Source organism: Pan paniscus, chromosome 16 (assembly GCF_029289425.2).
Source record: "Pan paniscus chromosome 16, NHGRI_mPanPan1-v2.0_pri, whole genome shotgun sequence".
NCBI lineage: Eukaryota > Metazoa > Chordata > Mammalia > Primates > Hominidae > Pan > Pan paniscus.
In genome coordinates this window covers 73,198,884-73,223,094 of record NC_073265.2, presented here as the reverse complement: position 1 = coordinate 73,223,094, position 24,211 = coordinate 73,198,884, and the positions used below count along the sequence as shown (strand labels likewise).

Here is a 24,211-nt window from a genome sequence, read left to right as displayed (position 1 = left end):
AACCCCAGACCTGGGGAGGTCAGCCCTGCTGCCCTCTCAGGCCTGAAGATATGTTCTGTCTGCTCCCCTGCTCCCACAAGACCTGAGGAACCCGATCCAGAGTCCCTATGGGCTGTTCTAATTCATGCTCCCCAGGCCTCCTTTCCCCTGTGACTTTTTACCACCCAAACTCACAATCCTCTAGATCAAGCAGGGAGATCTCCTTGGTTGCAGGAGCACTTTTGCTGCTGGGAGGCTGAAAGAGAAAAATGGGATGTGGGTGTGGGGAAGGGGAGCACCTTGGCATGTTCTGGGTTGGGTAGAAGATGTCATGTTCTGTTCTGGATGGTAGGGAGATAGATGTCTGGGCCTGGCCCAGAGGTTGGGAGGGCCCTGGCCCATGAGCACACCCTGACTCTGCCCCAAGGCTCTCACTGTTTTCCTGCTCCAGGAGGCAGGTTCCAACTGCTCCTCCTCGGACTCCGATGTCATCTCGGACTCTGATGAGCTACTGCTGGAATCGCTGCCCTCATCAGAGGATGACGCTTCTCCTTTTCTCTCTGGCACCTTCTTCTTTGTCTTCCTCTTACCATCCTCCTCACTCTGTTCACTGAAGGAGTGGGAAAGGTGGGCTCAGGCCTGGCCTGGACACTCCCTCCTTGCTTCACAGAAGCAGGAGAAATGCTGAAAAGCTGGAGTGGTGTGGGGAGCCTGAGCCAGGAGGGTTCACATCTGAGGTCCTATAGCAGGGACCCCGTGAGAGCTTGAAGCCAGCTTGTGCCAGCTCAGGCTCTAGGACCCTGGTTGCTTCTCCACACCAGCCCATGAGGCCTCAGAGATCTCCTGCAGCCAGCGAAAGTAGTCATCATGTGAGCTGACAGCCCCACCCAGCTCACGAGGGGCTCAAGGGCTCTTAGGAGACTGGCTAAAGCTCAGTGCTAGCCCTCTTTCCAGGAAAGCCCCCTGAACCCCACCAGCCATCTGGCTAGCTCCCTTCTCACCTCTCACTGCCTCTCCCTTTCTCCTCATCCTCATCCTGGTCTTCATTGTCGGACTCACTGCTGGACTCCCCAGAGCCGCTCTCACTGCTGCTCTTACTGTCCGATTCACTCTCAGACTCAGGGTCTGTGGAGGAACAATATGAGGCCTCCTCCCTCATAAGCAGGCCTCCTTGGGTCTGGAGCAGACACCTGGGTTCCACCTTCACATTCAGTACTGAACCCTCAAACCTCTCTGACCTGCCCCCAGCCCTACATGCCAGCTGGAACTGACAGAAACACAGATGGACTCCATGGATAGAAACCTGCACAAGCACACACACCTGGAACATGAATCCCTCAGGTGCACAAACAATTCACAAGCAGGTGCACACCCCTAGACACACAACCATATACATATACCCCTCATATAGTCAGTCACACAGATGCATGGACAGAGCACAGAGGACCCCAGCTCTGCCATCTGCTCACCACTGTCTGCGGACTCCGTGGGGCCTGACTCCCCCTCAGAGTCCGAGTAGAAGGGTTTTTCCTTCTCCTTTCTCTTCTCCCGATTTGAGCACTTGGTCCATTCAGGTACCTGGAGATGGGGGTAGGGTGCAGGGTCATTTCATCATGGTTGGGGAGAAGGAAGGCAGGCACAAGCCCTTACCCTTTATTCCACCTCTTCGTGAGGCCCTACCTGGTCTGTCCCACAAAGGGAATAACAGAGGAGGAAGAAAGGGGCACTGTCCATGGAGGGGAGGGAATGCTGCTCACAGAGGAGCACTGCCAAACCAAGGTGGAAACAGAGTATGGGAAGGCCCAGGAGCACAGCACACAGGGGAAGCAGAGGGACACAGACAGGGCAGGGGAGAGAGCACACGGCACACGAAGGTGGGACCTCAGTGTATTCGCCCAACAGGCCCACGTGAGTCTCAATAAGGGAGAGTTCTTCTTCCTGTGTGTGTGGGGGAGGGTGTTAGGAGGGCTGGGCCGGCACTGCCAGGGCTCCCTACTGTCTGCCCCCACCAACACACACACACACACACACACACACACACACATCAACCCTCCACCCCGCTGACCTCCACGTTGCGCACAGATGGGTCTGGGGCTTCCTCCGGCCAGTCTGGGAGCTCCTGGTAGCCTGTGGCCTTGGCATTGAGCAGATGGGACAGTGAGCCCAGCTGGAAGTGGTCCCGGTCTAGGGATAGGTTTAGAGGTCAGGCAGGTAGCAGCAGTGAGGGAAAGCTCTGGGAGCTGTTTTCCAGGTGGGGCTGGGTGGTGATTCTGGTCGGGACTTCCCAGGTGGGTAGGGGAAGGAGATGGATGTGTGCCCTAATGGCTCTTCCACCCTGACTGCACCTTTAGGCCCACATGCTGGAAGAAAAGGCTGTCTGGCCAGGCCAGAGCAGGGACTGAGGGCCAGGGAAAGGCAGCCTACAGAGGTGGGTAGGAGGAGACTCTGGGCCCACAGATGCTGCCGGCCTGTCTGCTCAGGAAGCACGTCTAGTCAGGCTCTGGACTCAGCGGGGAGGGATGAACAGTCAGAGCATGAGTGTGTAGAAGTCTGGATCAGAGGTCAGGCACTGCTGGAGGAGGGCAGCACAGGCCTGTGAGTGAGGATGGTGTCGGGGAGAAAGGGACTGTTGCCTTCTTCCTGGGAGAATTTCAAAGCTGTGCCCACCCTCAGAATCTCCCCATTCGTGAGGTCCAGGGAAGAGAAAAAGAACGAAAAGATATGCAGAAGAACTGAGCTTTGTGAAGGAGGCTCTCTTCTGTGTAGGTTCCTGGCTTCCACTCCTGGGGCCCAGAGAAGCAGCGGGAGGACCCTTCCCTCCCAGGCCCATCTCAAGGCCGTTGTCTTGGGAAAAGAGGCCTTAAGGGCCAAGCACAGGAACAGAGGCAAGGCTGAAGCCCTGGGGCCTGGGATTTGGACTGACTGTAGTGACTAAGCTCACAGAATGCAGGCAACTGCTTTCTCAGGACCTTTATAAAAATATACACCTCTCCTTCGTGTGTTGTTTTGCTTTCTGCCTTCCTGGGTCCTTGGTATTTAAGATCTTGGTATGTATTCCAAAGCCTAGTGTCTGCTCAGGGAGGGAGATGGAAAAGGGAGCCTGAGAGGAGAGGAGGCACAAGTCCATCCTCGCCAGGAAGGCAGACCCTCAGGTGAGATGATGCTGGCAGTGGTTGTGGGAGGGTGAAAGAGTAATTCCTGGTGCCACAGGAGGGACAAAAGGAGTGAGCCAGGGAGCAGGACTGTCCACAGAAGCCTGGTGCCTGGCTAGGGGCCTCAGGAAGGTCTGGGGCAGAGACTCTGGCCAGTTCCTTTCCATTCCCCTAGGAAGGTTACCCTTGATTTCAGCTCCCACCTTTGAAGGATGACTCCAAGACTGGAGCTGGTTTGGGTGCCAGGAAGAGCTTCTTGGCATGGCGGCTGAGGGCCCCACCCTGCTCGGAAGGGACGATGAGCTGCCGGGTGAAGCGCGCCCGGTCACGAATATCATAGTTCTGGTCATATTTGGCCAGACTCAGCACATACTGGGTCAGCAGCTTGGTCTGGAGGAACAGGAAGAGGTGGGTCAGCTGACGGGGGGGTGGGGACACAGGAGGCTCAGAAACAGATTCTTTAAGCCGACACTTTCAGGCAGAACGTCTCCTCTCCCTGCTTAGGAACGGCTGCTTTCACCCAGCTGTCCCTCTCCACCTGCCCTTGTTCTGGGCTCAGAATTTTCTCTCATCTCTCTGGCCATGCCTCCTGATGATCCCAACTTTGACAACTGCCTTGGGCCAACAAAAGAGGTTTTCCTTTTGGACTTTCCCCACTCCTGGCTCTGGACTCCATTCTTCCCTAGGTTTGTGGTCCCTACCACTCCAGGCCTGTCCAGCCTCTTTACTCTAGGGCAGCAGGGTATGTGGAAGTATGGAATGCTCTGCTGGACCTCACAGTTTCCAGGCTCCACCACCCAGGGGGAATTAGACAACAAAAAGACAGGGCAGATAAACAGGGGTCCCTTTGGCAGGGGCCACCCTCATGCCCTATCCACCCACTTAGTAGATTCTGAGCAGCCCAGGGGTCTCAGAGGTCTTTATCCTTCCCTGGAAGCTTCTAATGACATCAGGGCAAACTGCAGCTGCCCATGCATTTGCCAAGGTCATGTAGGGTTCACAGTCTGCAGTCAGGGAAGCTACAACTGCAGACCTAAAATATCTCCATTTCTGCCATGATCTTGGCCTAATCTAACCTGCCTTAACATGGCAACAGCAGTAGCAGCCATCACTTATCAAGTGCCTTCTGGCACCAACTCTGTGCTAGGTGCTCCACACTAGCTCATCTAATCTCCCCAAGCCTTCTGAGAAGTAGGCATTATTGCCCCCATTTTACAGAAAAGAAGCAGGATCATTAAGGGGCTTTTCCCAGGCCAAGGAGCCCATCAGTACTGCACCTAGGCCTGCATCTGCTGGAGCTGCACCCCATCTGCTTCCCTTCACTGCCTACCTGCTGACATAAGGAGCCTGCCCTGGCCCAGGTCTCCATGTTTCCATCGCTTGTGACCAAGATCAAAACCACCAAGTGGTCAACAAGCAGAATGCCCAAGGGCATCAGGGGCCGGCAGGAGGGAGCCTGGAACTGACTCTGTTCTTCCTGAGGTTTATGGTGACATACTGTTACATGTAGCCTTGGACATGGTTAACCCAGCTAATCTGGCAGGGACATCAAGCAGATGTCCATAAGGGGCAAAGCCCCTCAGATGCTGACCCAGAGTCGGAGCAGCTGCTTTGGCAGAATTGCCCCACACCACTCTAGAGAGCCACTATGATTCCACATTCCTACCTCCAATCTGGCCCACAGGCCCTCTTCAGCTCAGTCCCTTCCAGCAAAGCAGCACCTCCAATCTGTTATAGTCACAGATAAGCAATCCCAATCCCATGCACCGCTAATAGAATAGACTTAAAAATATGAAAATAAGATGCCATCACAACAGATTTCATCACCAACCTGCCCCTCTCTTGGCCAGACACCATCTAAATGGCCAGGGCTAGTGGATGCCCTTACCAACATAGTCAATTATCAAGAGGCTGCTGATCCCTCTTTTGGTTTGGACAATGTCTTCCTCCACAGATTTCCCAGCTGGCTGATCACAGACTCCCTCCTTCAAGTCCTTGCCTAGTTCTAGAAAGAACTGTTTGGTATTTGGATCCATCTGTCCACAGCCTTAACTGTATGTTAACAACCAACACAGGAAGGGGCTGGCCCACCACCTCAACACTGCAGGATTTGCCTATAATAATTCATTACCCTTCTCCACCCTAAGGGGCCATTCCCTGTGGATTGTGGCATCCTGTGTGCACCACCAAGACCCCCACCTCATCTAGCCAGGATGTGCAGGAATTACAGGCTGTTCAAGAAGGCCTCTGAGATACACTCCAGTATGCCAAGAACAGAACAAGGCTCCCCCTCACCAACAGGCTCCAGTTGTCAGAGAGGAATTTTAAGCGGGAAACACTGACTTCCTTTCCATAACCTATGCCAACATACATGCTACCTTGAAGCTGCCTGCTAATCATGCTTAGAAAACTGGCTGTTAAAAAAAATTGAAATATATCCTCAATTCACACATTACACATGAGTAAGTTTAAGCTCTAGATGGATGTGGCAGACAGATTCTAAGGTCTTCCCCACCAGTAGCTGCCTCCTGGTGTTCATGCCTTTGTGCAATCCCTCACCTTGGGTATGGGCAAAACCTGAGACTTGCTTCTAACCAACAGGATATGGCAAAGGTGGTATATGACTATATATGATCCTATGATTATGTTTTATTAAGAAGACTCTGTATTGGAAGTTCTATCTAGAGCAATCAGACAGGAGAAAGAAATAAAGGGTATCCAAATTGGAAAAGAATTCAAATTATCCTTGTTTGCAGATGATATGATCTTATATTTAAAAAATCTTAAGGATTCCACCAAAAAACTATTAGAACTAATAAATTCAGTAAAGTCGCAGGATACAAAATCCACATAAAAATCAGTAGCATTGGCCGGGTGCAGTGGCTGATGCCTGTAATCCCAGCACTTTGGAAGGCCAAGGCAGGCGGATCGTGAGATCAAGAGATTGAGACCATCGTGGCCAACATGGTGAAATCCTGTCTCTACTAAAAATACAAAAATTAGCTGGATGTGGTGATGCACACCTGTAGTCCCAGCTACTCAGGAGGCTGAGGCAGGAGAACCGCTTGAACCCGGGAGGTGAAGGTTGCAGTGAGCCAAGATGGCGCCACTGCACTCCAGCCTGGTGACAGAGCGAGACTCTGTTTCAAAAAAAAGAAAAATCAGTAGCATTGGCCAGGCACGGTGGCTCACACCTGTAATCCTAGCAAGCACTTTGGGAGGCTGAGGCAGGCAGAATGCCTGAGGTCAGGAGTTCGAGACCAGTCTGACCAACATGGAGAAACCCTGTCTCTACTAAAGATACAAAATTAGCTGGGCATGGTGGTGCATGCCTGTAATCCCAGCTACTCGGGAGGCTGAGGCAGGAGAATTGCTTGAACCCGGGAGGCAGAGGTTGTGGTGAGTGGAGATCGCGTCACTGCAGTCCAGAGCCTGGGCAACAGAGCAAGAACTCCATCTCAAAAAAAAAAAAAAAAAACCCATTGCACTCCAGCCTGGGCAACAAGAGCAAAACTCCGTCTCCAAAAAAAAAAAAAAAAAAAAAAATTCAGTGGCATTTTTTTTGGGGGGGGGACGAAGATGAAGTCTCGCTCTTGTCCCCTAGGCTGGAGTGCAATGGCGCGATCTTGGCTCACTGCAACCTCCGCCTCCCGGGTTCAAGCAATTCTCCTGCCTCAGCCTCCCAAGTAGCTGGGATTACAGGCACCCGCCACCATGCCCAGCTAATTTTTGTATTTTTAGTAGAGACAGGGTTTCGCCATGTTGGCCAGGCTGGTCTTGAACTCCTGACTTCAGGTGATCCACCAGCCTCGGCCTCCCAAGATGCTGGGATTACAGGCATGAGCCACCACGCCTGGCTGTGAATTCATTTTTGACAAAGGTATCAAGAACATACATTAGGGAAAGGAGAGTCTCTTCAATAAACGGCGCTGGGAAAACGGGATATCCACATGCAGAACAATAAAACCAGACCCCTATCTCTCACCATATGCAAAAATCAAATCATAGTGGATTAAAAACTTAAATCTAACACTTCAAACTATGAAACTGCTAAAAGAAAACATTAGAGAAATTCTCCAGGACATTGTACTGGGCAAAGATTTCTTGAGTGATACCCCACAAGCACAGGCAACCAAAGCAAAAGTAGACAAATGGGATCACATCAAGTTACAAAGGTTCTGCACAGCAAAGGAATCAACAAAGAGACAAGCCACAGAATAGGAGAAAAAAATTTGCAAACTACCCATCTGACAAGGGATTAATAACCAGAATATGTAAGGAGATCAAATAACTCAATAGGAAAAAAAATTCAATAATCCAATTTAAAAATGGGCAAAAGAGCTGAATAGACATTTCTCAAAAGAGGACATACAGATAGCAAACACGTATATGAAAAGGTGATCAACATCACTGAGCATCAGAGAAATGCAAATCAAAACTACAATGAAAGGCCAGGCACGGGTGGCTCATGCCTGTAATCCCAGTACTTTGGGAGGCTGAGGCAGGCGGATCACCTGAGATCAGGAGTTGAGACCAGCCTGACCAACATGGCGAAACCCCATCTTTACTAAAAGTACAGAAATTAACGGGGCGTGGTGATGCACGCCTGTAGTCCCAGCTACTCGGGAGGCTGAGGCAGGAGAATCACTTGAACCACAGAGGCAGAGGTTGCAGTGAGCCAAGATCGCACCACTGCACACTCCAGCCTGGGTGACAGAGCAAGACTCCGTCTCAAAAAACAAAACAAAACAAAAAAAGATATATCATCTCACCCCAAGTAGGCTTATATCCAAAAGATAGGCAATAACAAATGCTGACAAGAACATGGAGAAAAGGCAACCCTTGTACACTGTTAGTGGAAATGTCTGGAGAACAGTTTGGAGGTTCCTTAAAAAACTAAACATAGGCCGGGCACGGTGGCTCACACCTGTAATCCCAGCACTTTGGGAGGCCGAGGTGGGTGGATCACGAGGTCAAGAGATCAAGACCATCCTGGCCAACATGGTGAAACCCTGTCTCTACTAAAAATACAAAAAATTAGCTAGGCGTGGTGGCAGGCACCTGTAATCTCAGCTACTTGGGAGGCTGAGGCAGAAGAAGAATCACTTGCACCCAGGAGGCGGAGGTTGCAGTGAGGCAAGATCACGCCATTGCACTCCAGCCTGGGAAAAAAGAGTGAAACACCATCTCAAAAAAAAAAACACTACAAATAGGCCAGGTGCAGTGGCTCACGCCTGTAATCCCAGCACTTTGGGAGGCCGAGTCGGGCGGATCACTTGCGGCCAGGAGTTCAAGACCAGCCTGGCCAACATGGTGAAACCCCATCTCTACTAAAAATATGAAAATTAGCCAGACTTGGTGGCGGGCGCCTGTAATCCCAGCTACTTGGGAGGCTGAGGCAGGAGAATCGTTTGAACCTGGGAGGCGGAGGTTGCAGTGAGCTGAGATCATGCCATTGCACTCCAGCCTGGGCGACAGTGCAAGACTCCATCTCAAACAAACAAACAAAAACTAAAAATAGTGCTACCATATGATCCAGCAATCCCAATGCTACGTATATACCCAAAAGTAAGGAAATCAACATACTGAAGTTATATCTGCACGCCTACGTTTATTGCAGCACTGTTCACCATAGCCAAGATTTGAAAGCAACTTAAGTGTCTATCAACAGACAAATAGATAAAGAAAATATGGTACATATGCACAATGCAGTACTATAAAAAAAGAATAAAAAAGAATGAGATCTGTCATTTGCAACAACATGGATAGAACTAGAGGTCATTATTTTAAGTGAAATAAGCCAAGCACAGAAAAACAAACTTCACATGTTCTCACTTATTTGTGAGGGCTAAAAATTAAAAGAATTGAGCTCATGGAGTTGGAGAGTAGAATAATGGTTACCAGAGGCTAAGAAGGGTAGTGGGTGGGGGAAGTGGGGATAGTTAATGGGTACAAAATTATAGTTAGATAGAATGTGTAAGATCTAGTATTTGACAGCACAACAGGGTGACTACAGTCAACAATAATTTATTATACATTTATAAATAACTAAGAGAGTGTAATTTGATTGTTTGTAACACAAAAGATAAATGCTTGAGAGGATGGATACCCCATTCCCTGATGTGATTGTTATGCATTATATGCCTGTATCAAAATATCTCACGTACCCCATAAATATATACACCTACTATGTACCCATAAAAATTAAAAAATAAAAAGAAGACGGTCTTGCTAGCAGACTGGCTCTAGAGACTTTCTCCCTTGTGGCTTTGGAGAAATTAAGCATCCGTGTTGGGAGGCCCCTATGGCAATGAGCTAAGGACGGCCTCTAGAAGGCAAGGGCAGTCCCCAGCTGACAGCCAGCAAGAAGCCAGGGCCACAGTCCTACAACTGCAAGGAAGTGGATCGTGGCACCATGTGACTTGGAAGTGGACCTTTCCCCAGTACAGCCTCCAGATAAAAACTCAGCCTTGGCTGACACCTCAGTTGTAGCCTTGCATAAGATCCAACTAAGCCATACCTGAATTCTCGACCCATAGACACTGAGAAAATAAACATGTGTTGTTTGAAGCCACCAAATTTATAGTAATTTATTATGTAGCAGAAAACTAATACAATTGATTTAAAAATGTGAAAGTAGAAAAAAATTTGGAGGAAATTCTTTTTAATTTTTATTTATGTTTGAGATGGATCTTGCCCTGTGGCCCAGGCTGGAGTGTGGTGGTGCCATCTCAGCTCACTGTAACCTCCACCTCCTGGGTTCAAGCAATTCTCCTGCCACAGCCTCCCAAGTAGCTGAGATTTCAGCGCACCACCACACCCAGCTAATTTTTTTGTACTTTTAGTAGAGACAGGGTTTTGCCATGTTGGTCAGGCTGGTCTTGAATTCATGACCTCAAATGACCCACCCACCTTGGGCTCCCAAAGTGCTGGGATTACAGGTGTGAGCCACTGAACCCAGCCTGGAGAAAATTCTAAGTGAAAATTTTAATTGAAATGTGAATGGGGAAAAAAAAGTATTAAATATGAAAGCATTGAAAAGAAGCAGAAAAGTTTAAAATATTGGACAATAGACAAATGTACAACTTCTGAATGACTATATATAGGAATAAAAAATAAGGAAATATATAATTAATGGTGGTCTTCTAAGTGGTGGACTTATTAATAGTTTAAACTTATAATTTTCTGAGTTTTCCAAATGTTCTATGATAAGCATGTATTACCTTTAGCATATTAAAAAAAGTTTACGTTTTTAAAAGCAATTCTGCAAAATTTGTCAGAATCTTCCATTCACTGTAAAGGCGGTCACATGGGAGGGTTGTAGATCCCACTGTGCCCCTGGCAGACCCTCCTGCCACACATCTCACCTGACACATAAAAGCAAACTAGCCTGCTAGGCAGTTTCCCCAGGGTCTATATCCAGGTGGATGTAATAGCCACTTTGATTACCAACCCCCCCATCCCCCGCTGCCTGCTTAAGCCTGCATGTTATGCCTTTGTGGCCTCTGGTCTAGTATCTGATTATCTGCTGATCAATAGCAGGGCAGAGGCCTCATCTTGGTCCTTTCCTTGGCCTCATCCTGGGCCAGGATCTGGCATGCCGTGGGCCCATGTCCAAATTGGAGAGAATGACTGAGATTACTGTGGCCTTTTAGCTGGGCAGATTGCCACTCATGGTCCCAGGATGGGAAGCATCACTACTGTTTTGCAAGCATGGTCATGTGCGCATCCAAACCACCTCCCTCCTAGTACCCCAAGGACTCCCCCTTCTTTACCACTCCCAGAAGAGGCTGGGAAGAAAGGAGAAAGAAAGGGAGGACAAAAATCTTTATTGAATCAAATAACCATTCTAAGGGGCCTGCAAAAACTCACTTTCAGGTGAAGGGCGCCCTGGAGGTGAGTGTCCATTTGCCTGAACAGCCTACTCTGGGTTCCCTGACAGGGGTCCTTCCTAGGGGAGGGTTCAGCTGTATATACCCACAGCTCGCTGTGCCAACCCTGATGACAGCTGTTACTGCTGTGTTTAAAATGTTTATTTTTGTCCTGTTTCTCCTACTTGGCTGTGAGTATCTGGAGACCTGTAAATGTGTCTCACTCATTGTCATATCCTCAGGACGCAGCATAGTACCAGGCAAATAGTAGGCCTATATGTTAAATAAATGAACAAATGCACATGTAGCTCACAGTAACAACTTGGGGGAAATGACATGTGGACAGGCCCAGGCTTATGAAAACATGCCAACCTCACCATCCTGGGGTTTAGGACTCTGGCTCAGTGCTGAGGATGTCAGACTCCCACCTACATATATGTTAAATAAATGAACAAATGCACATGTAGCTCACAGTGACAACTTGGGGGAAATGACATGTGGACAGGCCCAGGCTTATGAAAACATGCCAACCTCACCATCCTGGGGTTTAGGACTCTGGCTCATTGCTGAGCATGTCAAGACTCCCACCTACCTGGGTGGCTCCCCACCCAGGCTGCTTCATCTTTTCAAACATTCCTCCCACTTGCTCCTGCCTCCCACCTGAACAAAGGAAGTATACAAATATTTGTTCAACGATTGAACGCTTCCCCATGGTGCTCTCTCTCCCTCTAACTTCTCTCTCTCCAATCTGCTTTGCCCACAACACTGATAACAAGCTCAGGGTCACATGGTCCAGTGTCTCTCCTCCTTCCACCTGAAGACCTAAGGTTTGGAAGTTACTTTTGATAAGGCTAGCATATTTAATTATACAGACTCAGTTGCCTCCACATGTTGCTGCTGTCCTTTGACTCCTGATTACAGTCACAGCGCTCGGTCGCCCTGCCTACCTCACCTTGAGCCTCTGGGGCTCACTCTGGCCACAATGGATCAAAGAAGCCACTGAAAAAGACAAGTGCCACCATCTAAAGACTCCCACGCACAGTGGACGTGGCAGGGATGCTACAGTCTCCAGGGGATATCCCTGCTATAAATCTGTAGACCCCAGCCACCTAGCCAGAGGTTTTGCTTCAAGGATTAGCAGAGTCTTTTTATAAAAGGGCCAGAGAATAACTATTCTAGGCTTTGTGGGCAATACAGTCTGTTGCAACTAGTTAACCCTGCTGTTGTGGCACAAAAGCAGCCATAGGTAATTTGTAAATGAATGAGCAGGGCTGTGTTCCAACAAAACTTTATTACAAAAACAGGAATAGGCCAAATTCAGCCTATGGGCAGTAGTTTGCCAATCTCTGTCCTGCTTAACTGAGTGGGAGAGTGTGGAAATCGTCATGGTGTTTGATGTCCCTGACACCTTGAAAAGCTCAGCACATTATGCTTCATTTTAGGAGAATCTCCTGGAACCATCTCAGGAGATGCCAGACAGCTAGGAGGCTCTGACCACCCTGATACTACAACTTAGTTGAGCCTCATCCTTGGCTGTGTATCTCTTATAACCTTTCACCTTGGGAATGACAGTGGCCACCAGCACCACCCAAGCCCAAGCAGAGACTCACCCCCTTATCTTTGGCACAGACTGGCCAAGCATTGTCAAGCTTTGGAAAGAAGCACAGACCACATCTGGGATGCATGTTCTTCCATCAGTACCTGCCACTGTTGGGCCCTTCCCTTATCCCAATCAACTGTGGTTCTTCACAGCCCCAGAGTTCCAAGGTGGCAGACAGGACTCTTGTACTAGCAGACTGGAGGTCACAGCTTCATAGGAGAGTCTCTTCAACAGTGACCACCAGCACTACAAGGTCTTTGAGTCCCCAGAATAGCTGTGGGCACTGGGGTAGCATTAGTTATGTGGGCAGACCAGCCACCTTCCCTGATTCTTCTTTTCCAAAATAGGAGCTAGAGTTCAGCCCTGCCTAGGGAGGGCCAAAAGAATACTGTCTAGGGAGTTTCTGGGGACCAGAGTATCTGGGGGGTCATCTCTTAATCTTTACCTGTTTAGAGTTGGTCAGGTAGAGCTTGGCTGCCAGGTTGATGACCTGCAGCTTGACAATATCCTCCTCTGCTGTGAATGACTTGGCCATTTTTCTTAAGACATCAGGTGCAATCCTGGGGACATGCTCACAGTACTCTCCAATGAGCCACAGGATGCTGGCTCGGGCCATGGGCACCTGTGGTTGTGGGAGAGGAGTGAAGATGGGTAAATACGGGAAAGTGGGTGGGTAGGATTGTGGACTTCCAGGGAAACAGCACTCCTCATCTGTGCTGGCCTATTGTATTATGGGTTCTCTGGAAATGGGAGTTGGGGGTGGTGAGAGAGAGAGAGGTTAAAAGGTAGACATTTCCTGGACAGCATTTCCCCTCTTCCCTAGGGCTTCATTAGCATAGAGCTTTCAAGACCCTAAGTCAGTCATGATGTAAAAGATTGATTTTCTGGATTCATTGTACCCTCAGTGCTTTATTTCCATGTTACTCTCCAGAATCTTTGGGAATGCCTTGTTTAGATGTTTCAGCTTAGCAGTGCAATAGAAAAACACAAGATTTGTCACTCAACCATGGTTGGCTAGAGCTTTAGAGAGAAAACAAGAGTAGTAGTAAAGTCCATCGTGCTCATTGAGGGTCTCCAAAGGGAAAGCAAATCAGGGGTAACAAGGTCAGGGTCACATGGTCCAGTGTCTCTGCTCCTTCCACCTGAAGACCTAAGGTTTGGAAGTTACTTTTGATAAGGCTAGCATATGTAATTATACAGTCTTGAAATCATGGGGAGGACCTTGAAGTGGGGAGTGAAAATATGGCTTCTCCCTCACCTGGATGTTGTCTGTAAGCTTTGCCAAGTGTTTGATGATCTCTCCATGTTGTGCTGGCTGCATCTGTAGCAATTTCTTAATGACGACCACTGACTCTGCAACCACAAGCTCTACAGAACAAAAATGAGTGTGTGGACCCCAAGACAGTCAGATGGCCACACTCAGGTGGACAGACACACCTGCAGTGCCCCAGGCCCTTGGCTCTTTCTCTCAACCCCCTTCAGTTCTCTAGCAGCCCTCAGAGGTGTAGGAACACTTGGGCCCTGATCAAGACAGACAGACCAATGGATACACATTGTGTCTAGGCAGACTGGTGGATATCCAGTGGCCAGCAGAGTCAGACCTGCAGGAAGACACCCTCTGATCATCACGGTTAGACGCTCAGGGAAACACTGACCATCACGGTTGGACAGCAGCTGCACCAGGCCATTGAGGCAGGTGTCACGGACTCGGCCGATGTTAGTTGCACAGCGTCCAATGGCCTGGATTGTGGCTGCCACAAAGTCCTTGTCCATGCTGCGAATATAGGTCTGTGGGATATGACAAAGAAATCCCTCAGTGACTCTGCAGGCTTGAGGGTGACCTTCAAGAAGGCTGTGGCCCTTCATTTTATGGCTTATCATGCCGGTGACTAAGACTTGGGAAAGGGGGTGACAACTCCACCCAACAATCCAGTGATTCCTTGGCCCAAAGCCAGCCAAACACATTGGAACGGGAATGTAAGATAATAGTTTCTCCAGCCTTGGGCTCATAAGAGGAGGTTTACCCACCAGGGCACAAGGATCTGATGGGCCCCTCTCCCAGGCCCTTCTGGCTGGGAGCTGGCCTGTACCTGGAATTCCCGTAGGACAGTAGGAATGTTGGTCTCATTGGCCAGGTTGGTCAGCACTTCCAGCTGCAGGGAGGGTTGAAGAGGCAGAAAATAGGTGGGTTGGCCAGTGGACTTTCTGTGCTTTCATTCCAAATACACTTCACAGACCAGAAAACAATCCTCATGACAGCCCTGCATCATCCTCAGACTGATGAGGGAATTGACAGGTTATGAAACTTGTCTAAAAAGCAAGAGGACCAGTTTGCCTCTTAAGTGGATTCCCTACACAGTATGCTTACAGTATGACCATGTCACCTCCCTACTGCATTGAAAACTTAAAGCTTCCTATTGCTTTCAGGATGGAGACCATCGTATTCACCATGGTCTGTAAGTCCCTGAATGATCTGCTTGCTGTCTACCTCCCATCTCCCATCACTGTCCCCCTTGTCTTCCAGGCCCCAATCCCACTCCACTTCCTAACCCAGGGTCTTCGCAGATGCTGTTTCCTCTGCGTGGAGCAGTTCTTCCCATTTCTGTCCCTGCATAATTCATGTTCATCTCTCAGGCTTCAGCTCAAGTCTCATATCCTCCAGGAAAACTTCCCTGGCACCAGACTAGATGAGGTCTCCCTATTTTATGCCCTTATAGCTCTCCACACTTCCTTCCATATTTTGTAAGTGGACTTTTACATTTGCCTTGTGATTAACTGCTTAATGTCTCCTCCTCCCCACATCTGTAAGCTCCACAAAGGCAGGGTCCCTGATTAGTTTGCTCATCATGTACCCCTAGAACATAGTGGATGTTCACAAGGGTTAGGAAGATTAACTGTTGCTGAAGGAAATCACTCAATAATGAGGCAGCAGAGCAGGAATCAAATGGAGGTATGGGCTCCCGCCACTTTCCTTGTCCGTGAATGTTTGCAGGAGAGCCTGAGGGGGCAGGTGTGTGGGGGCCATAACACCGTGGGTGGGAGAGAAAGGTGTGAACCTTGGAGTCAGCAGAATTATGTGACCTGGGGCAGTTACCTCCCAGTGTCTTTTTTTCTTTTTCTTAGATTGAGATGGAGTTTCGCTCTTGTCACCCAGGCTGGAGTGCAATGGCACAATCTCAGCTCACTGCAACCTCTGTCTCCCAGGTTCAGGCGATTCTCCAGCCTCAGCCTCTCGAGTAGCTGGGATTACAGGCACCTGCCACCACGCCTGGCTAATTTTTGTATTTTTCGTTGAGACAAGGTTTTGCTATGTTGGCCAGGCTGGTCTTGAACTCCTGACCTCAGGCGATCTGCCTGTCTCGGCCTCCCAAAGTGCTGGGATTAGGCGTGAGCGACTGTGCCTGGCCAGAGTCTATATTTTTATAAAAGGAATATAATGTACACATCCTGGGATTATTATGAGGTGATATCAGGTTACTTCATTTATGAAGAGTAGCAGGTGTATACCAGGTACTAGGCAAAGAGCAGTTTCCTTCTCCCCCTGACCCTCCTTAGCCCAGCTCCCTGAACAAACAGCTCCAGCTGGGGCAGTCATGGGCTCCTGGGCTCAGCCCTAGGAATAGGCAGGCACCAGGGGGGCCATTGTGAGTTATTTGAGTGGGTACATGGGGTGGGGAGGGCTGGGAAGCACATGCACTTCTGTCCCTCACTCACCTTCAGGATCTTAATCTGGGTGGGGTCGGTAGACCTGATGTAGAAGCTCTTCAGGTAGGGCTCAAACATACCCTGGCACAAGAGAGGCAGCTAGGGAGCTCCACCGAAGCCCCAGGCCTGCCTCGCTGCCCAGAGACACCTCTCCTATCCTGACCCAGCGCCCAGGATCCTTGCCTCCTCACCACTGCCCTCCACTCCTCAAGTCTTCCCTCGTCCATCTCAGATCTGACTAGCTCTTTTTCCACTGGACATCCCCTCAGCGGCCCCTCAGGATCCAGGCCCTGCTCCCTATCTGTATTTGGAGCCTCCCCTGCCCCATCCTCTGCACAGCCAGGGTATTCCTCCATCTTCCCTTTCCCCGGCCCCGGTCCCAGCCCCGACAACGCCTCCAGTGCCCGCAGAAGCGGTCCTCGGACAGCGAGGACAGCCCGCCGTCGCAGGCTCACCCGGCGCTTGATGGACATGGTGGCCACGTTCTGGAGCACAACGTACTGCACCTCACTGCGGAGAGGACGGGTCAGAGCACCCCGGGCCCCTCGGTTGGGGCAAGGGTCAGCGGATGAGGGGAAAAGGTGGGGCAAGTCGTTGCGGGGAGAGGACCAGTGCGGAGGGCAGGACTACGGTCAGTGTGGAGCGGGTGGGCAGAGGTGGAAGCGGCTGGTGGGCGTGAGGGGGCGGAGCCGGGCAGCCCGTGGGGCGGGGCGTGAGGCGAGGGAGGGGGCGGGGCCGGAGCGCACCTGTGGCTGCGCAGCAGGCGCACGAGCGCCTTGGCGATGACGCCCACTTCCGCCTTGGGCGCCAGGTGGAAGTAGAGCTGCGCCACCGCCATGACCACCGCGGCGCTGCGGCTCTGCAGCAGGGGTTTGGTGTTGCGCAGCAGCAGCCGGTGGTCGGGGTCCATGACATAGGGCTTTCGGGCGGGGGCGGCCGCGGCGGCCGTCTCCTCAGACCCCGCGCCCTTGGCCTCGTCCTCCTCTGAGCCGTAGAAGGCTTTTTCCGCGTTCTCCTCTAGTAGGGATTCCTGGACGGGGAGACCGACGGGTCTGTGGGCGCCTCCCCGGGACACACTTCCGCCCGCTCTGCCTGGGCTGGGCCCACTCACGTTCTGGGTGGGGCTCAGGAACTGCGTGCGGGCGTAGCGGGTGAGCATGCTGATGATGACCACCTGGCCCCACTCCTCCACGTCGATCAGCAGGTTACAGAGTTTCCGGTAGTTTTTGTGAATCAGGTCGATGCGCTCCGGGCAGACCTCTTCAAAGGCCATCACCACACTGCCCGCCACCAGCTGGGGAAAGAACAAAGACGAGAGGGTGAACGCGAAGGGTGGAAGGCCGGCTGCCGGTCACCACCCCTCCCGGAGCGTCCCTATACACGCACCGTGGTCTTGTCAGCCAGAAGCTTCTCAATGACTTCTATCAGCTGATCCTTCTGGTCAGAGTCCAAACTGAGGGAGAAATCGGTGAGGGGAATTTGCCACTCTCAGCCCCAGCCTTCCCAGTATCTGTCCAAGCCATGCTCACCTCCTGCACCCCAACCTTATTGTTCTCCTCCATCTCTGTCAGTCCCCCAAACTACCCTCCTCAAACCCTCTGAGAAGCAGCAGGCAAGACTTAGGAAAGGCCAGGGGTGGGTTGAGAACTTAGGAACCAGCCTCCTGGGGAGCGTGGGACAGGGCTGGGGCATACCTGTAGAGTTTAGGGATGGCGTGGGCAGCTGTTTTCCGCACATAGGGTGACATGTCCGAGGCGGCTTCCTTGATAGCTAGCATCATGATGGGCACTATGATGGGCACACGGATGCTAGAGAGGACACGGAGGGCACTGGCACGAATCAGCTGGTTGGGATCCTAAAGGCAGAGGTGGAGGCAGAGCTATGAAAGGGCACCAGGTGCCCTGATGGGGGGAGGCCACACCTTTGGAAGTCACTGTCCCCAGCGACCACTAGCTCTTGCTTCCCTGCCGCTTGACTGGAGCCTGGATGGTGTGCCAGTGATGGGTATCTGGGGGACACTTAATTTTGGCTCTGGTTGCAGAAATCTGACACCTGAACAGGTGTTGCAATGGGTAGCTTCACTTCCAGAAACACTGAAAAACTTTCAGAACACCTAAAATTGCTGAAACACCTGAAACATTTCCTGTTCCTTGTAAGGGTTTTTTTGGAGGTGCCTGTTTTAATGCCTGAGGTGACCGCCCAGCAGATGCAAGCTGGTCTCCCTTCCGGAGTTCAACCTTACACTCCTTTCTCCCAGAAATCATTGCAAAAGCTGCTGTTCTTCCACAGTGTTTAAAACAAAATAGGGGTGTAGGCCCTTCCTTTTTTTTTTTTTTTTTTGAGATGGAGTCTCGCTCTGTCGCCAGGCTGGAGTGCGGTGGTGCAATCTCGGCTCACTGCAACCTCCACCTCCTGGGTTCAAGCGATTCTCCTGCCTCAGCCTCCCAAGTAGATGGGACTACAGGCGCGCACCACCACACCCAGCTAATTTTTTGTATTTTTAGTGGAGATTAGGTTTCGCCGTGTTGGCCAGGCTGGTCTCAAACTCCTGGCCGCAAGTGATCCGCCCACCTCGGCCTCCCAAAGTACTGGGATTACAGACGTGAGCCACCACGCCCGGCCCCAAGCCCTTCTTCTTTATTCCTACTGCATCCTATACAGAACGTATAAAAGCATTCATTACACTGTATTGTGATCATGGGGCTCAGGACTGTCTTCCCACTATCAGCAGCAGCAGCTATATATTACAGGCATACCTCGGAGATATTGTGGGTTTGATTCTAGACCTCAACAATAAAGCAAATATCGCACTAAAACGAGTCACATAAATTTTTTGTTTCCTGGTGCATACAAGTTATGCTTATAGTTACAGCTGCTTGGGAAGCTGAGGTGGGAGAATCACTTGAGCCCAGGGAGTTGGAGGCTGAAGTGAGCTACATATGTTCATGCCACTGCACTCCAGACTGAGCAACAGAGTGAGATCCTATCTCCAAAAAAAAAAAAAAGTTATGTTTACAATATACTGTAGTCTACTAAGCATGCAATAGCATTATGTCTTAAAAAAAACAATGTAGGCTGGGCGTGATGGCTTGTGCCTGTAATCCCAACACTTTGGGAGGCTGAGGTAGGAGGATTGCTTGAGCCTAGGAGTTCAAGACCAGCCTGGGCAACATAGGGAGACCCCAGTCTCCACACACACACAAAAAAATTGAAGTCAGTCCTCTTAAACTCTGCCTCTGCTTTATCAACTAAGTTTATGTAATATTCTAAATCCTTTGTTGTCATTTCAACAATGTTCACAGCATCTGCACCAGGAGTTGTTTTTTTTTTTTTTGTAACGGAGTCTCGCTCTGTCACCCAGGCTGGAATGCAGTGGCGAGATCTCGGGTCACTGCAAGCTCCACCTCCCAGGTTCACACCATTCTCCTGCCTCAGCCTCCCGAGTAGCTGGGACTACAGGTGCCCGCCACCATGCCTGGCTAATTTTTTCTGTTTTTAGTAGAGATGGGGTTTCACTGTGTTAGCCAGGATGGTCTCGATCTCCTGACCTCGTGATCCACCCGCCTCGGCCACCCAAAATGCTGGGATTACAGGCGTGAGCCACTGCACCCGGCAGATTCCATTTTAAGAAAGGACTTTCTTTGTTCACTCATAAGAAGCAAGTCCTCATCCATTCAAGTTTTATCATGAGATTGCAGCAATTCAGTCACATCTTCAGGCTCCACTTTTAATTCTACTTCTACTTCTAGGTAGAATTCCACCACATATGTAGTTACTTCCTCCACTGAAGTAGTGAACCCCTCAAAGTCATCCATGGAGTTTAGAATCAACTTCTTCCAAACTCCTGTTCATGTTAATATTTTGACCTCCTCCCATGAATCATGAATGTTCCTAATGGCATCTATAATGGTAAACCTTTCCAGAAGGTTTCTATAAACCTTTCCAGGAGGTTTTCAATTTACTTTGTCCAGATCCATGAGAGGAATCACTATCTATGGCAGCTCTAGCCTTGCGAGATGTATTTCTTAAATAATAAGACTTAAAAGTCAAAATTACTCATTGATCCATAGGCTGCAGAACTGATCTTGTGTTAGCAGGCATGAAATCATTAATCTCCTTGTACCTCTCCATCAGAGCTCTTGAGTGAACAAATGCATTGTCAATGAGCAGTAATATTATGAAAGGAATCTTCTTAAAGTCACTAGCTGCATTGGCCCCTAACAAGAGCCAGCCTGTTTTTTAAAGCCAGGCATTGACTTCTCTCTAGGTAGGAAAGTGCTAGATGGCATCTTCTTCCAGTAAGAGGCTGTTTCATTTACATTGAGCATCTCTTGTTGAACATAGTCACTTCCATCAATGATCTTAGCTAGATCTTCTGGACAACTTGCTGCAGCTTCTCCATCAGCACTTTTGCTTCACCTTGCATTTTTTTGTTATGGAGATGGCTTCTGTACTTAAACTTCATGAACCAACCTCTACTAGCTTCTGTCTTTTCTTCTGTAGCTTCCTCACCTCTCTCAGCCATCACAGAATTGGAGAGATTTAAGACCTGCTTATGAATTAGGCTTTGGCTTAAGGGAATGTGGTAGCTGGTTTGATCGTCTATCCAGACCACTTAAATTTTCCTATATCAGCAATAATCCTGTCTTGCTTTCTTTATCATTCATGTGTTTACTGGAGAAGCACCTCAAACTTCTGGGTTCAAGCGATCCTCCCACCTCAGCCTCCCAAGTAGCTAAGACTACAGGTGCGTACCACCACATCAGGCTAACTTAAAAAATTTTTTTGTAGAGATGGTCTTGAACCCCTGGTCTCAAGTGATCCTCCTGCCTCGGCCTCCCAAAGTGCTGGGATTACAGGTGTGAGCCACCACGCCCAGCCTGGAGTAGCACTTTTAATTTCCTTCAAGAACTTTTACTTTGCATTCACAACTTGGCTAAATGTTTGGAGCAAGTGGCCTAGCTTTCAGCCTATCACAGCTTTTAACATGCCTTCCTCACTAAGCCTAACCATTTCTAGCTTTTGATTTAAAGTGAGAGATGTGTGGTTCTTCCTTTCACTTGAACACTTAGAGGCCATTGTAGAGTTATTAGTTGATCTAATTTCAATATTGTTGTGTCTCAGGGAATGAAGAGGCCCAAGGTGAAGGAGATGGGGGAACAGTCAGAACACACACAACATTTATTGATTAATTTCACTTTCATGTCTGAGCATGGTTTGTGGCACCCCAAAACAATTACAATAGTAACATCAAAGATCACTGATCACCATAACATATAATAATCATTAAAAAGTTTGGAATATTGTGAGAATTACCAGAATGTGACAGAGGCACAATGTGAGCACATACTGTTGGAAAAATGGCACTGATAGACTTGATTGATGTAGGGTTGCCACAAACCCTCAATTTGTAAAAAGTGCAATATCTGGCAATATCTGCAAAGTGCAATACAATGAGGTGTGCCTGTACTATTACTCTTAGAGAATGACGGGAATAGAACACTAAAGAAGGGTAGATATTACCCTGACTTTCTGAAATGGAAAAAGACAAGACAAGATCCTCACAATTGCAGGTAAAATTGATGCTAATTCCTGACAAAATTCTGGAATTGACTTTTAAACAGATGGGTTAGAAACATTTATTGAAAAGGAAGGAGTCTCTGTTTTCTTAGAGACAAATAGTCACATCAGCTGCTAAAACCTGTTTTCCTTTTTTGTGTGTGAGCATTTTATTTGGGAAATGATTATAGATTCACAGAAAGTTATCAAAAAAATGTGTTTTCCTTTTTGATGGGGTAACTAGGCCGGTGGATATTAGTATCTTGATTTCAGTGATATGTTTGTGGAAGTCTCATAGCATTTCCTGCATTGCTATTTTTTAGGTAGGCCTTTTGTTTCACCTAATAGCCAAGCATTTTTAAGAGCAGAATTCACATCTGTTTTATCTCTGTGTCACCCACAACCCTTTGCACATGAAAGGTGTTATTTATTTATTTATTTATTGCTATTGAATAAGATCCTTCCTAACAAGATAGAAAAATGCCAGCTGTCTGTACAGTCGGGTGGGTCTACAACGTGGTGAAATATACTTGGAGAAGGTTTATTAACAGATCAGTGTCAACCTGGAAACATGCTATGCCTCAGTCTTTTGCCCTGGTCCAAATAGCTTATCAGTATCTTGAAAGAAGACACAAAATCAGGAGGGACATAATTAAGATTCAGAATCACCCTGGTTTAGACCCTGTGCTAAACTGATAAAATGAAATAGAGTAGGGTTTCATAGGGAGTTCAAGGGACCAACTGTACAAAGACAGGATGTAGGGAGACCTGGATTATCTGCTTGCCAGTCAGAGGTTTGATTCCATGAGGGATCTCCTAAGAAAGTGAACACGGCCCTAGCCTGGGCTAGGATTGAAAGAAGGGAGAAGGCTGGATTGAAATGATTGGTTCCAACATGCAGGAGAGACCAAAAGCCAGTGACAACAAAAAAGAAAACAAGTTTTAAAGGAATACATATATAGTACGATGACACCATTTACAAAACATTTTATATTGCTTAACAATATGCAAATTACTAGCACAGGAATAAATACATACCTATGAATGATAAACAAGAGAAGATATATAGGAGGCTTTGGCTATTTGAGAAATGTGTCATTTCTTATGGATATTCATTATATTATTCTTTATGCCTTTTGTGAACCTGTAGTAAATTTTATTTTATTTTTTAGATAGAGGGTCTCCCTATGTTGCCCAGGCTGGAGTACAGTGGCTATTCACAGGTGCAGTCATAATGCAGTACAGCCTGAAATCAATTTTTTTTTTTTTTTTTTTTTTTTGAGATGGATCTCACACTGTCGCCTGGGCTGGACTGCAGCGGCACGTTCTTGGCTCATTGCAACCTCTGCCTCCCGGGTTCAAGCCATTCTCCTGCCTCAGCCTCCTGAGTAGCTGGGATTATGGGCACCCGCCACCATGCCCAGCTAATTTTTTGTATTTTTAGTAGAGATGGGGTTTCACCATGTTGGCCAGGCTGGTCTTGAACTCCTGACCTTGTGATTTGCCTGCTTCGGCCTCCCAAAGTGCTGGGATTACAGGCATGAGCCACCACACCCAGCCTGAAATCAATTTTTAAAAATTATAGTTGTGGAGGTTTCAACAAAATAGAATGGTTTAAAAAACACCCCAAATAGTGGTAGTTGTCTTGAGATGGAGCAAGTTGCCTTATGAAGGAGTGAAGTCCCTATCAGAAAAGATGACCTGTTAGACATGTTCTAGAGCAAAGGCTGGCATGCTACAGCCCTTGGATAAAATCTGTCTATTGCCTGTTTTTTATATAGATTTATTGGAACACGGCCACACCCACTTGTCAATGGCTGCATTTGCACCATAAGGGCAAAATTGAGTAGTTGCATAGTTGAGACTATAAGGCCTACAAAACCTAAAATACTATTTGGCACTTTGCAGAAAGAAATTATCACATTGAGTTGGACTAAATGAGCTCTGGTTTTCTAAAAGGGGGACAGGGTCAGTTGGTAGAGACTATAGGTGAAAATCTGTACAACAATTTCAGATTAGTTTTTATACTTAACCCTTACTCAAACCGAAAGATTACTTGCCAATCTAAGATGGATTCCATGGTTTTGACTTATAAAAAGAAATCTAGCACAATGTGTGGCATAGAGACACCCAAGTATTTGCTAAATGAATGAATTGTATATTCAAGTGACCATGCTTTCTACTCTCACCCCGAAGAAGCCGACTGTCAACCCCTCTTGCTGGCCATAGCAGATTGGACAAGGGGTGGGCCCTGGATTTGAGCAGCAATCCTGTCTACCCAGCAACCTACAGAACTTCTGGATATGAAAAGATGAGCCGGACCTTTCACAATCTCTCTCACAGAA

General features: G+C 48.5%; 1 protein-coding gene across 2 annotated transcripts in view; it reads right to left on the bottom strand.

The window, feature by feature from the left end:
* Positions 1–24,211, bottom strand: part of AP3B2 (adaptor related protein complex 3 subunit beta 2) — a 50,376-nt gene that overhangs the window by 4,104 nt on the left and 22,061 nt on the right. For both annotated transcript variants that reach the window (XM_034939315.3, XM_034939314.4), the window contains exons 5-20: positions 18,002–18,162; positions 17,694–17,760; positions 17,419–17,601; positions 17,054–17,337; positions 16,763–16,817; positions 16,317–16,388; positions 14,693–14,755; positions 14,258–14,390; positions 13,861–13,970; positions 13,048–13,224; positions 3,335–3,521; positions 2,045–2,163; positions 1,449–1,557; positions 981–1,104; positions 415–589; positions 175–235 (exon numbers count right to left, since the gene is read on the bottom strand). In XM_034939315.3, the coding sequence (XP_034795206.1) occupies positions 175–235; positions 415–589; positions 981–1,104; positions 1,449–1,557; positions 2,045–2,163; positions 3,335–3,521; positions 13,048–13,224; positions 13,861–13,970; positions 14,258–14,390; positions 14,693–14,755; positions 16,317–16,388; positions 16,763–16,817; positions 17,054–17,337; positions 17,419–17,601; positions 17,694–17,760; positions 18,002–18,162 (2,080 nt within the window). The remainder of the gene's footprint in view (positions 1–174; positions 236–414; positions 590–980; positions 1,105–1,448; positions 1,558–2,044; positions 2,164–3,334; positions 3,522–13,047; positions 13,225–13,860; positions 13,971–14,257; positions 14,391–14,692; positions 14,756–16,316; positions 16,389–16,762; positions 16,818–17,053; positions 17,338–17,418; positions 17,602–17,693; positions 17,761–18,001; positions 18,163–24,211) is intronic.